General features: G+C 34.6%; 1 protein-coding gene across 6 annotated transcripts in view; it reads left to right on the forward strand.

Annotated features, from left to right (window-relative positions):
- Window positions 1-12,072, forward strand: part of ZPBP (zona pellucida binding protein) — a 116,577-nt gene extending 104,505 nt beyond the window's left edge. For 3 of the 6 annotated variants that reach the window (XM_032244243.1, XM_032244239.1, XM_032244241.1), the window contains 2 exons: window positions 8,668-8,807; window positions 11,864-12,072. In XM_032244243.1, the coding sequence (XP_032100134.1) occupies window positions 8,668-8,768 (101 nt within the window). In that variant the 3' untranslated portion in view covers window positions 8,769-8,807; window positions 11,864-12,072. The remainder of the gene's footprint in view (window positions 1-8,667; window positions 8,808-11,863) is intronic. The other 3 variants (XM_032244240.1, XM_032244242.1, XM_032244245.1) reach the window with 2 other exon arrangements.
- Window positions 12,073-12,650: the final 578 nt, after the last annotated feature.

Below are 12,650 nucleotides of genomic sequence, written 5' to 3' on the forward strand. Positions count from 1 at the left end.
TCAATTGAGGGACTTTGCTGGGCTCCACCTTAGTTCCCTGTAACATAATTTGAAAAATATGTATTATTTTGTATCTGGCTTCCTTCACATAGCATAATGTTTTGAGATGTCTATGTAATGTTTTTTAAATGTTCTTTCACATAGAATAATGTTTTATACATGTCTAAGATGTAGCATGTATCAGTGCCATATTCTTTCTTATGGCTAAATAATATCCCATTTTATGTATATATACAATTTGTTTATCCATAGACATTTGGGTTGTTTCCATATTTTGACTATTGTGAATACTGTTGCTGTGAACATTCATGAAAAGTATATACTTAAGTGCCCATTTTTAGTTATTTTGGGTACATACCAAGAGTGGAATTACAGGGTCATTCCACTTTATTCTATTTTTCGCTTATTCTGTGTTTAACTTTTTGAGTATAAGCCAAATCATTTTTCACAATAGATGTACCATTTTACATTCCCGTTAGTAATGTATGAAAGTACCTGTTTCTTCATGTCCTGGCCAACACTTGCTATTTTCCTTTCTTTTTTTTTTTTTTTTTTTTTTAAAGTTTCTTCTAACCATTCTAGCATATGTGAAATGGTGCCTCCTTCAGTTTTAATTTGTATTTCCTGAATGATGAATGATGTTGAGCATTTTTTCTGTGTTTGCTTGGTGGCCATTTGTGTATCCTTTTGGAGAATTATCTACATAAATCCTCTGCCAGTTTTTTTTACTTGGGATTTTGTTTTTTTGTTTGTTTGTTTTTGAGTTGTAAGGGCTCTTTAGATATTCTAAATCTTAGATTTTTAGCTTTGCAAACATTTTTACTTGTTCTCTGGTTTTCTTTTCACATCCATAATATTGTCCATTTGATCATGGTTTTAAATTTTTATGAAGTCTGGTTTATATTTACTTATTTTTTAATTGCTTATACTTTTGGTGTCATATCTAAGAAACCATTTCAAAATCCCAAATTATGAAGATTTACCTTACCTTTATATTTTTTTCAAAGTGGTCATCAATACATTTTGAGCTAATTTTTGTAAATGACGTGTTATAGAAGTCCAACTGCATTATTTGACATGTGGCTAACTAGCTGTCACAAAATAATTGGCTGAAGAAACTGTTCTTTCCACATTTCATTGTCTTGGTATCCATGTTGAAAATCAGTTGTCTTAGATTTATGAGGTTATTTCTGAACTCTATTCTGTTTCTTTGGTGATAGGCCTTTTCTTATGCTAGTATCACACTGTTTTGATTATTGTAGCTTGTAATAAGTTTTGAAATTTGGAAGTGTAACTGGAAGCTTTGTTCATTTTTTAAAATATGTTTTGAGTATTTGGGACCCCTTGCAATTATATTTGCTTTTTCTTAGGAAAGTTTTACTTGTCTCATAAACATAAAAAAATCTCTAATATTTTATTTCAATAATTTTCTATTTTTATTTCTTTACCCTCAGGTCTATGAAGTAAGGGTATATATCATATTACTTTATTTATATGTGTATATATAGACATATACATATATTAACACATATAAAATACAAATATACACACATGTCTTTTAAAGGATTATGATTTATCTTTTACTAATCTGTGATTATTACTAAAGCTTTTAAAAATGTCTTATTTATAGAGATCATTGTTTTTATTTTTTTTAAAGCTGCCAGTTTTAAATTGGTTTGTCCAGCTACATAAATGAAATTGTTTTGGTTGAGATTTTATTTTTGATTGCTTTGCATATGTATATATTAATTTGGCTTAAGCTTACATTTTTATGTTAACAGCATACAGCTGGATTTTTAAATATCAAGACTGAGAATCTATCTGATCAAGACTGAGAATTTAATTATAAATCTATCCAATTATTTTAACCTATTCACATTACTGTAGACCATATGTGTGAAATTTGTTTGTACTTTTGCCATTATAACACAATTTAAGCTTTTTAAATTTTCGTATAATTTTCCATTATATGAATATATCAGGGTACATATGTCTGTTTTATTGTTGGTTGAAATTGATTGTTCTTAATTTTTTTGCTATGACACAGTGCTGTAATAAACATTTTTGTTTATATATTCTGTCCAAGATTCTTGAAGGTCTTTAATACTGAGTCACAAGATACACAGTTAATTAAAATATATCAGACTATTTTTCACAGTTATTTTTATTAATACATTTCCAACAGCAGTGAGGGAGAAATTCTTGTTATTTCATATATATGTCAATTCATGCCATAACCAAATTTTAGATATTTGCTGATTTAAATATATGAATGTGTATATATCACATTTTTATTATGGTAAAATGTACATAACATAAAATCTAACATTTTAAGTGTATTTAAATATACAATTTAAATACGCAGTGCCATTGACTGCCATCCTCCTGTTGTGAAATCATCATCACCATCCATCTCTAGAATTTTTTTCAACCTTTGGACTGAAATCTTATACCCATTAAATAACAACTCCCCATTCCCTCCTTCATGCAACACCTGAAAACCACCATTTTACATTTTTTCTCTATAAATGTGACTACTCTAGATACTTCATGTAAGCAGAATCACATAGTATTTGTCTTTTTATGACTGGCGTATTTCACTTAGCACAGTATTTTTAAGATTCATCTATGTTATAGCATGTGTCAAAAATCTTTTTAAGGCTGAATAACATTCTATTGTATGTATACACCACATTTTTTTCCCCATTTATTCACTTATGAGCATTGGCTGCATCTACCTGGTTGGCTATTGTGAATAATGCTTCATTAAACACAGGTAAGCAAGTATCTGCAAGATACTGCTTTCAGTTCTTTTATATATATACTGTATTAGGCTGCCAAAATAAAATATCATAGAATGGGTGGCTTAAACAACAGAAATCTATTTTCTTACAATTCTGAATGCTAGAATTCAAAGATCAGTTTCTGGAGAGGGCACTCTTCTTGATTGCAGACAGCCACCTTCTGGTGTTGTCCTCACAGGGCCTTTCTTGGTGCATATTCATGGAGAAAGAGAGCAGTGTTTCTGGTGTGTTTTCTTATAAGAACATTAATCTTACCAGATAAGGGCTCTGCCTTTCTTTCCTCATTTAAATTTACCTCCTTAGGGACTTTATCACCACTATTGCCTCCTTGGGGGTTAGGGCTTCAATATATCGATTTGGAAGGACACAAACATTAAGTCCATAATGTGTACAAATATCTCTTTGAGATCCTGCTTTCAATTCTTTTGAGTATATACCCAGAAATGGAATTGCTGATTCATGTGGCAATTCTGTTCTAATTTACTGAGGAGCCACCATACTGAATTTCCATAGCTACTACACTATTTTACATTCCCATTAGCAATGCACAGGGCTTAAAATTTCTCCACATGCTCACCAGCACTAGTTCTTTTTTATTTTCTTGTTACTTGCTGTCTTATGTGTTTGAATTGGTATCTCATTATGGTTTTAATTTGCATTTCCCTGGTGGTTAGTAGTGTTGAGCATCGGTTTATATATTCATTGGCCATTTGTATATCTTCTTTGGAGAAATACCTATTCAAGTCTTCTTCCTATTTTTTAATTGGGTTGTTTGGTTGTTGAATTATAGGAGTTTAAATTTTTTAAAAAAACATTAACCACCTATCAGACATATGATTTACAAATATTTTCTCCTATTTTGTGGGTTGCCTTTTCACTACATTTGGTAGTGTCCTTTGATACACAAAAGGTTTTATTTTTATAGAACCCAATTTTTCTTGTATTTTTTGTCCTTTTGGTATCACATAAAAGAAATCAAAACAGAGAGAAGAAGGTAGGTACAGTGGCCGAATAGAACCCTCCAGTGATTATCCCCCCCTGCTGGACCACCAAGTTGAACAACTGTCCACACAAAAAAGCACCTTCATAAGAATCAAACATTAGCTCGGATACCAGCTCTATGGAGTAGAGCAACAAGCAGTCTTCTGGATTCTCCTGTTCCAGGCTTTAGCTCCTGGATAGCATTTCTGGACCTTCTCTGGGCCAGAGGGGAGCCCACTGCCTTGAAAGGAGAGACTCAGGACTGGCAGCATTCACCACAGTCTGACTGAAGAACCGTGGGCCTTGAGTGAATATTGGTGGTAATCAGGCAATACTTGCCGCAGGCCTGGGGTGATGATGGTCACAGAGAGAGACTCCTCTCCTTGAGGATAGGGGAGGGAAGAATGGGAAAGACTTTGTCTTGCAGATTTAGTGTGAATCCTGCTGCTGTAGAATATAGAGGACCAGGTAGATTCTAGTCCCTGGCTCCCAGATGGCATCTCTGGACCCAGTCAGGGCTAGAGGAAACTTGCCAACATGAAGTGATGGAAATGAGCCTGGTTGAACTCACCACCTGCTTATTGTTTCGTTTGTTTCAAGACATTTTAAAATTTCCTTCTTAATTTCTTCATTGACCCACTGGTCATTCAGGAGCATATTGTGTAATTTCCATGTGTTCCTATAGTTTCAAAATTCCTCCTGTTATTGATTTCTAGTTTTATTCCATTGTGATCAGAGAAGATACCTGGTACAGTTTCTTTTTTTTGTTGTTTTTTAAATATTTGTGTTGTAGCCTACCATATGGCCTGTCTTTGAGAATGATCCATGTGCTGAGGAGAAGAATGTGTATTCTGCAACTGTTGGATAAAATGTTCCGTAAATATATCTATTAGGTTCATTTGTTCCATAGTACAGATTAAGGCTGATATTTCTTTGTTGATTTTCTGTCAGATTAATGTGTCCAATGCTGAAAGTAGGGTGTTAAAGTCTCCAGCTATTATTGTATAGGGGCCTCTCTCTTTAGCTCTAATAATACTTGCTTTATATGTCTGGGTGTGCCTGTGTTAGATTCATATATATTAAGAATTGTTATGTCCTCTTGCTTAATTGACTCTTTCATAATCATACAATGACCTTATCTCTTGTTATATTTTTTGTCTTGAAATTTTTTTTTTCTGATATAAGTATAGCTACTCCTGCTCTTTTCTGGGTTTGCATGGAATGTCTTTTTATCCCTTTATTTTCAGCCTAGGTATGTCTGTCTTGGCATACTGTGTTTCATGTAGGCAACAGATTGTTGGGTCTTGTGTTTTTATCCATTCAGCTCTGTATGTCTCTTTATTGGAGAGTTTCGTCCATTTATATTTCATATTATTACTCATGAGGACTGACTTTTACCATTTTGTCACTTGTTTCTGGTTGTTTTATGGTCCCCCCCTTCTTTCCTTCCTTCCTGTATTCTTTTTAGTGAAGGTGATTTTCTCTGGTGGTATATCTGTTGTATTTTTTGACTTGTGGTTACCATAAGCTTTGTAAATAATGTCATGTAACCTCTTATTTTAAACTGTTAATAACTTAATGCTGATTGCATAAACAAACAAGCAAAGAGAAAACTAGTAAAAACTCTACAGTTTAACTTTTCCCCTACCTACTTTTTAGCTTTTTGTTGTTTCTGTTTATATCTTATTATACAATGTATGTTGTGAAAAGTTGTAGTTATTATTTTTATAGGTTCATCTTTAGTCTTTCTACTCGATACTAGTGTTTATATTCTACTATTACAGAATTATAATAGTCTGTGTTTTTGTGTGTTTTTTACTTCAGATGATTTCTTATGTTCATTAACATACTTTTCCTTCAGATTGAAGAAATCTCTTCAGCATTTCTTATAGGCAAGGTCCAGTGGTGATGAAGTCCCTCAGCTTTTGTTTTTCTGGGAAAGTCTTTGTTTCTCCTTCATTTTTGAAGAAGATTTTTGACAGATATGCTATTCTAGGATATAAGATGTACTGCCTTGGTGATGTTGGGTAAGATTCGGAAGAATTCCCTGAATAACTCAGGCACTCTGTGGCCACCACCACTGGGACTGCACTGGGTCAGACCTGAAGCTAACATAATATTGGGTTTCACTCAAGGCTCATGGTGACCACTGCCTAACTACCACCTGTGTTCACTGAAGACCCAAGGGCTCTACAGTAAGCACTTTTTAAATATGTCATACCAGTCTCTCCTGGCCTATAAGGTTTCCACTGAGAAGTCTGCTGACAGACATACTGGAGCTCCAGTGTATGTTGTTTCTTTTCTTTTGCCGCTTTTATGGTCCATACCTTATCTTTGACTTTTGGGAGTTTGACTATTAAATGTCTTGAGGTAGTCTTACTTGGGTTAAAGTGGCTTGGTGTTTTATACCTTTCTTGTACTTGATATCTTTTCCTAGGTTTAGAAAGTTCTCCGTTATCATCCCTTTGAATAACCTTTCTACCCCAACCTCTCACTGTACCTCCTCCTTAAGGCCAATAACTCTTAGATTTGCCCTTTAGAGGCCATTTTCTAGATCTTCTAGACATGCTTTATTCTTTTTTTTCTTTTGTCTTTTCTGAATGTGTATTTCCAAATAGCTTATCTTGAAGCTCACTAATTCTTTCTTCTGCTTGATCAATTCTGTTGTTTAGAGTCTCTGATGCATTCTTTGGTGTATCAATTGCATTTTTCAGTTCCAGAACTTCTGCTTAATGCTTTTTAATTCTTTCAATTTCTTTGTTAAATTTATCTGATAAGATTCTGAATTCTTTCTCTGTGTTATCTTGAATTTTGTTAAGCTTCCTCAAAACAGCTATTATGATCTCTCCATCTGAAAGCTTATACATCTGTTTCTCAAGATTGATCACTGGTTCCCTATTTAGTTCATCTGGTGAGGTCATGTTTTCCTGGATGAACTTGATGCCTGTGGATGTTTGTCAATCTCTTGGCATTGAAGAGTCAGGTATTTATTGTGGTCTTCACAGTTTGGGCTTTTGTGTACCCATCCTCCTCAGAAGGCCTTCTAGGTATTCAAAGAGACTTGAGTGTTGTGATTGAAGTCTTTGGTCACTGCAGCTGTATCTGCATTAGGGGGCTCTCCAAGCCAGACTTAGCACTTGAGTTCCCATATCATCACCAAGATGGTAAAGACCAAGTACAAAAGGACAGTGCCCCATCAACCCCTTTAGGACAGCACCAACCCAGACTGAGGGCAGGGATCAGGGGGTCAAAACATGAGGGACCGGGCCACAGTGTCAGGTCTGAATATGTACAGGTGAAAGAAATACAAGAACAGTTGTGGTAAGATTATTAAGCCCCTGCAATATCAGTCAAAGATGGCTTCTGGCACATTGGCAAGAGTACACCCAAATATTTAATGGCTTGGAAATACACATGTGGTTAAGCAGTCATCATTACCAAAACTTCAAGAGGAAGTGGATACAGTTATGAAGGATTCATACACAGTTGTCATGAAACAAAGCAAGCTGCCAATGTCTCTTCTCTAAGATTGAATCCAACCTCAGAACTCAAAGTGCACATTCTTGATACTGAAAGTTTTAAAACTACATTTGGCCCTATGTATGGTCACAAAAGAAGCAACCAAATTTATTTGCAAGTGATATGCAGTCTTTTATAGAAAATGCTGAAATGTCCATTGAGAGCTATGACCAGGGCAGAGATCATGATAGGGTAACCGAAGACACTGGTGTGATAAATGAAGCACAAGAAAAGATGTATAAAGAGGGACAGTTCAAAGAAATATAGGGTGAGCTCTACAGAGTTACAGATACACCAGATGTTGTAGTTCAGGTTCCTGATGCTAGAGATCCAATGGGTACCCATTTCCCTCACATTGGGCATTACTTGAAAAAGTGTAAACCCTGGGAACACCTTATGTTTGTACATAGCAAGTGTGAACTTGTTCCAGCCTGGGCAACAAATGATGGGTTGCTGTCCTCTCCTAGGATTAGTCAACATTTGCTTTTCATGCAAGTCTTACTGACCTCTTTCACAAAGGAGCACTTATTCAGCTTCTGTGGCAGTTTGGAAAATTGCACACTGACAAGAAACAGAAAAGTGTTGGGTTCATTTGCTACCTAAATGTTGGGAAGAGCTCTGTGATATAAACATAGTGTTCCAAGAAAGTTCACAATGTGGCCCCATTGTAGATGAAATAATTGGAAATACATTACTTTGATATGTTGGTATTTTAAATTGGAACTATTTTCCTAATTTCTTTTTTGGATTGTTCATTGTTAATGTACAGAAACAGAACTGATTTTTGTGCATCAATTTTGTAGCCTACTACTTTGCTGAATTTATGAGTTCTAACAGTTTTACCATCTCTCAGTGAAAATTTGAGATGCTTCCACCTCTTGGCCATTGTGAATAATGCTACAATGGACATGGGTGCATGGGTATGCAATACTTTAACTTAGAGATCTTACTTTCAATATTTTTGGATATATACCCAAAAGCAAGATTAACTGATCACATGGTAACTCTATTTTTAATTTTTTGAGGAAGCTCTGTATTGTTTTTCATAGCAGCGTCGCCATTTACATTTCCACCAAGCATGATTTCAGTTTTTCCACATAGTGACCAATACATTTTTTTTGAGTGTCTGTGCTAATGCTTGTGAGATAATATCTCATTGTGGCTTTGATTTGTTTTCTCTTATGCTTAGTGATATGGAACATCTTTTCTTATGCTTGGTCCTGAGCATGTCTTTATTTGGTCCTTTCAGATGTCTTTATTTCTCTGAGAGGCTCGCTCCTGCTGCTTCTCTGGGCCTTACATGTTGTGTTATATTTTTCAGGAATCCCTTGCCTCACCTTTGTTGTCCCCTTGTGGTTTTCAGGAACTGTTACATCACGAACCAATCCCACAGGCACAGGACGCTCATGCAGGTCAGAAGGTTATAAATTTAGTTTGCTCTGTTCTCTCAGTTGTATAGAGTAAAACCTGCCAGAGCTGCACTGGGAAGCGGGTGGGACAGCGGTGAGTAAAAATGCCACAATTTTAAAAAATCATTTAAAACATGGCTTTTTTGGATTCAGAACTTACTTAATTGCTATAGATCTATGGCTGGCTTCCATACGTCTTGTAAAGTTATTTTAGCCAGTCTCTATTTGTTTATTTAGTGTTTTCATGGGAGAATGAGGGCCTGGAGCTTCCTAGCTCACCATATGCATCTCACTCTAAATGTATTACATTCTGGTGTCTATTTGGATTTCCTGGATCTAATTTGAGTACTCCTTTGTTGACTCAACAAAAAAAAGCCATTAGTTGACCATTTGCCTCTTTGGTGCCTATTTTTAAATTAATTTTTCTGTCTTTCTAATTGATTTATATGACTTAATTGTATATTCTGAATAATAGTCTTCTGTTGATTATATAGCGGCAATTTTTTTCCTGAATTTTATTCCTTCACTATTGTTAACAAAAGACCATGAGATCTGTGAAGGCCAAAAGGAGAGCTTATATTTTCTGAGAAGCAATGGATAGAATTGGGAAAAACAGACTTTGGTGTAAAAGAAGGTGCACTGCAGAGAACAAAGAGAGGGTTTGGCTTTCATAAAGTTCCTGCCCATGTTTCCAATCAGGTCTGTTTATGAAAAGGTGGAATTCAAACTTGTTTAGTTCCAGTTGGTTGATGTAGCCAAGCCCTGATTGGTTGAGGCAGCAGAGTGATTGGTTTGCCTTCAAGTCTGAGACCACAAATCCCTTTTCATTGAAGATTTTCAGATGGTCATTGGAATGTTCAGTCTTTGGTTATAGGAGCTACTCCAGCTTGGAGTTGTACAGGCAGAAGGTTTGTTGCCACAGGCTGTATTTTCTTCAGAGAACACAAAGTGCATGACCACTCCCCACTCTCTCACCTCACTATGGATGCCTGATTCTGTTTTTAAATTTGAAGTGTCTGCTAGCCACAGGGAGTCCCTCTGGCTTGGAGAGTTGGGTTCTTTCCACACTTATTTTACAATATTGTTACTTTTATGATTTTTAAAATTAATTTCTTAATTTTAATATTAAATGTTTCATATCATGGTTACTGCATTTTCCTTTTAAAGAAATCATTTCCTATTCAAAGTTCATGACTTTTTTGGTACATTATCATGTTTTTTATGTCAATACTGATTAGTCACAAATCTTTTTTTTCTTATTATTTAAATAGTTGGTGAATTTTGTACTTTGAATTTAAATAACATTTTAACATTTTTCCTCAGGTCTACTTAATGGAGAAAAGATATTTTACTATGTATAATTGGAAAGAGTGCTACTAATAGGAACTATATGATGTTACCCATATGATATTATGAGGGTTTATTAATTCTAAGAATAGTAAATAGAAAGTCATATTTATTTAAGCTTATATTTAGATGATTTTATGCTAGTATCAGTTCTATTTTTGACAGTCAATATAAAGGATATGTGTAAAGACTGCATGCAGATTTCTCTTCTGCATATGTAATGATTTAACACTTTTAGTAACTTTGCTCAGCATTTCCATATTTGTGCTCCAAGAAATATTAATGTCTGTTTTGAGAGAAAATGTGCCATACTTTTGAGAAACATATCATTGGAAGCTTACTGTGTACGTTACCAATTAAAATACTCTTATTATCGCTGAAGCAAATAAATCTACTTTGTTTAACCAAACTTTTTTCCATCTGAAACATTATTCTCCCAAATAAAATGTCTATTAAAACTTGAGGAACTCTTTGGAACATAGAATGGAAAATATTTCCTCTAAAAAACTGGTAAAATATTTTCCAATTTGGAAAAATACATTTTTAAAGTAAATAATATGAAATTAAGTTATATAGTATGAACCAGATCCAAATATTAGCTTATATCATTGAATCATGCCAGAAAAAGAATTTTCTTTGATGGACCGTAATAAACATGTGCTAGATGTGCTATTAACATATTCTGGGATCCTTGGGCAACCACATTTGCAATAGGAAAAAGAGGAATAGGATAATCAAAGACCCCAGCCCAATTATGAGGCTTGATGACACCACCTGTTATCCATGCCCTTACCCACAATGAAAGAGTCTGGTAAAGAAGTGCATAAAGTTAAGCATTTATTGAGTGCCTATGATACACTGCGTGATTTTTCATATGTCCTCTGATTTTAATACATTAATGTTACAAAATTCGTTATTATTGTACCTGTTTTACAAAGTAAGGACAGTGGAACTAAGAGAGTTGACTGTTTTGCCTAAGATCCCAAAGATAATCTGTGACAGAGATAGTATCTAATCTTGGTTTCTTTCTATTCTGTCATGTAGTGGTAGATGTGGTAATCATGATTTCATTTTCCTTGTATTAGGGATGATCAAACTGAATTAAATTAGACTAATATTTTCAAAATTGCATATTTAGCAAGTGGTAGAAATAGGGCTTGAAATCAGGAGATTATTAGAAAAAAAATGCAGTCTTTTTCCACCTAAAATACAGTTATTATGGCTATGTGTGAAGCATATTTGGTTCCTCCTGTAATGTTGACCTCTTGTGGCTTCTGCTATATTAACTTAAAGCAGGGTCCCTGACCCCAGGCCAGGGAGCAGTACTGGTCCATGGCCTGTTAGGAAGCAGGCTGCACAACAGGAGGTGACTGGCAGGCAAGTCAGCATTATGGCCTGAGCTATACTTCTTGTCAGATCAGCAATGGCAGTAGATTCTCATAGGAGTGCAGACCCTATTGTCAACTGCATATGCATGTGAGGGATCCAGGTTGCACGCTCCTTACAGGAATCTCAGAGTAAACAGTTAAAACTTTCTGTATATGATTCCACTTACATGAAGTATGTAGACTAGTGAAATTCATAGAAACTGAAGGTAGAATGGTGGCTGCCAACAGTTAGAGAAACGGGGAAATTGGTGCAGAGTTGCAGTTTTGCCAGATGAAAAAGTTCTAGAGATTTGTTACACAGTAATGTGAATATACTTAATATTACTGAACTGCATGCTTAAAAGAAGTAAGATTGCAACTTTTATATTATGTGTAGTAGGAAAATATTACTTACTAACTTATTCTTTTTTCACAGTGATCTGCAGCCCTGGATCATTTAACCCCCGTGATGGAATTCATTGCCTTCAATGCAATAACAGTCTGGTGTATGGAGCAAAAGCATGCTCTTAAGTCATTATCTTGAGTTATTCAGTGGTTTATTAAATGCAAAGTATATATCTGAAATATTAACATATAATAAATCATTATTATGCCAAAATTAAATATATCATATTTTACAGAAAATGGTGTCATCATTTTAATCAAATACTGTATGTCCAAATGCTTTCTGAAGGTAAAAATCCTCTAGTCTTTATCCATTAATGCCAAACCTACATATGATTATAAAATGTTTCTTGTGTCACTGCATTTTTAAAATAGTTTCAAATATACTGTATCAGGTTAGCCCAAAAGATTTTTCAGGACATTTCAGAAATATTCTGTTTTATCTTTACTATATGTTCACTAGATCCAGGCCACCATATTCTTCTATAATAACTATAACTTCAGTTTGTTTCATTCTTTTGATTTAAATTTATGAGATTTTATTCATTCTAGTTTCACCTTTCACAGTTTAAAGCCATATTTAAAGCCTGGGGTCTTACTGTAATTTTTGGCCTCTTTAATGTAAAGCCTAGTTCCAACTACACTGTGGATTTTTAATATAGTTCAATGTGACTATCTTAAACTTTTCAGTTTTAAGTCTCTTAAATTACCTTTTTGGCATTTTAGAATGGAGTAATTATTTTATGTGCCTAAATTAATAGTTGAACTTTCTCAATGGAAAGAGAGAAAGAAAGAAAGAAAGAGAGAGAGAGAGAGAG

Source organism: Sapajus apella, unplaced genomic scaffold (assembly GCF_009761245.1).
Source record: "Sapajus apella isolate SASKATOON/1434 unplaced genomic scaffold, GSC_monkey_1.0 scaffold54, whole genome shotgun sequence".
Taxonomy (NCBI): domain Eukaryota; kingdom Metazoa; phylum Chordata; class Mammalia; order Primates; family Cebidae; genus Sapajus; species Sapajus apella.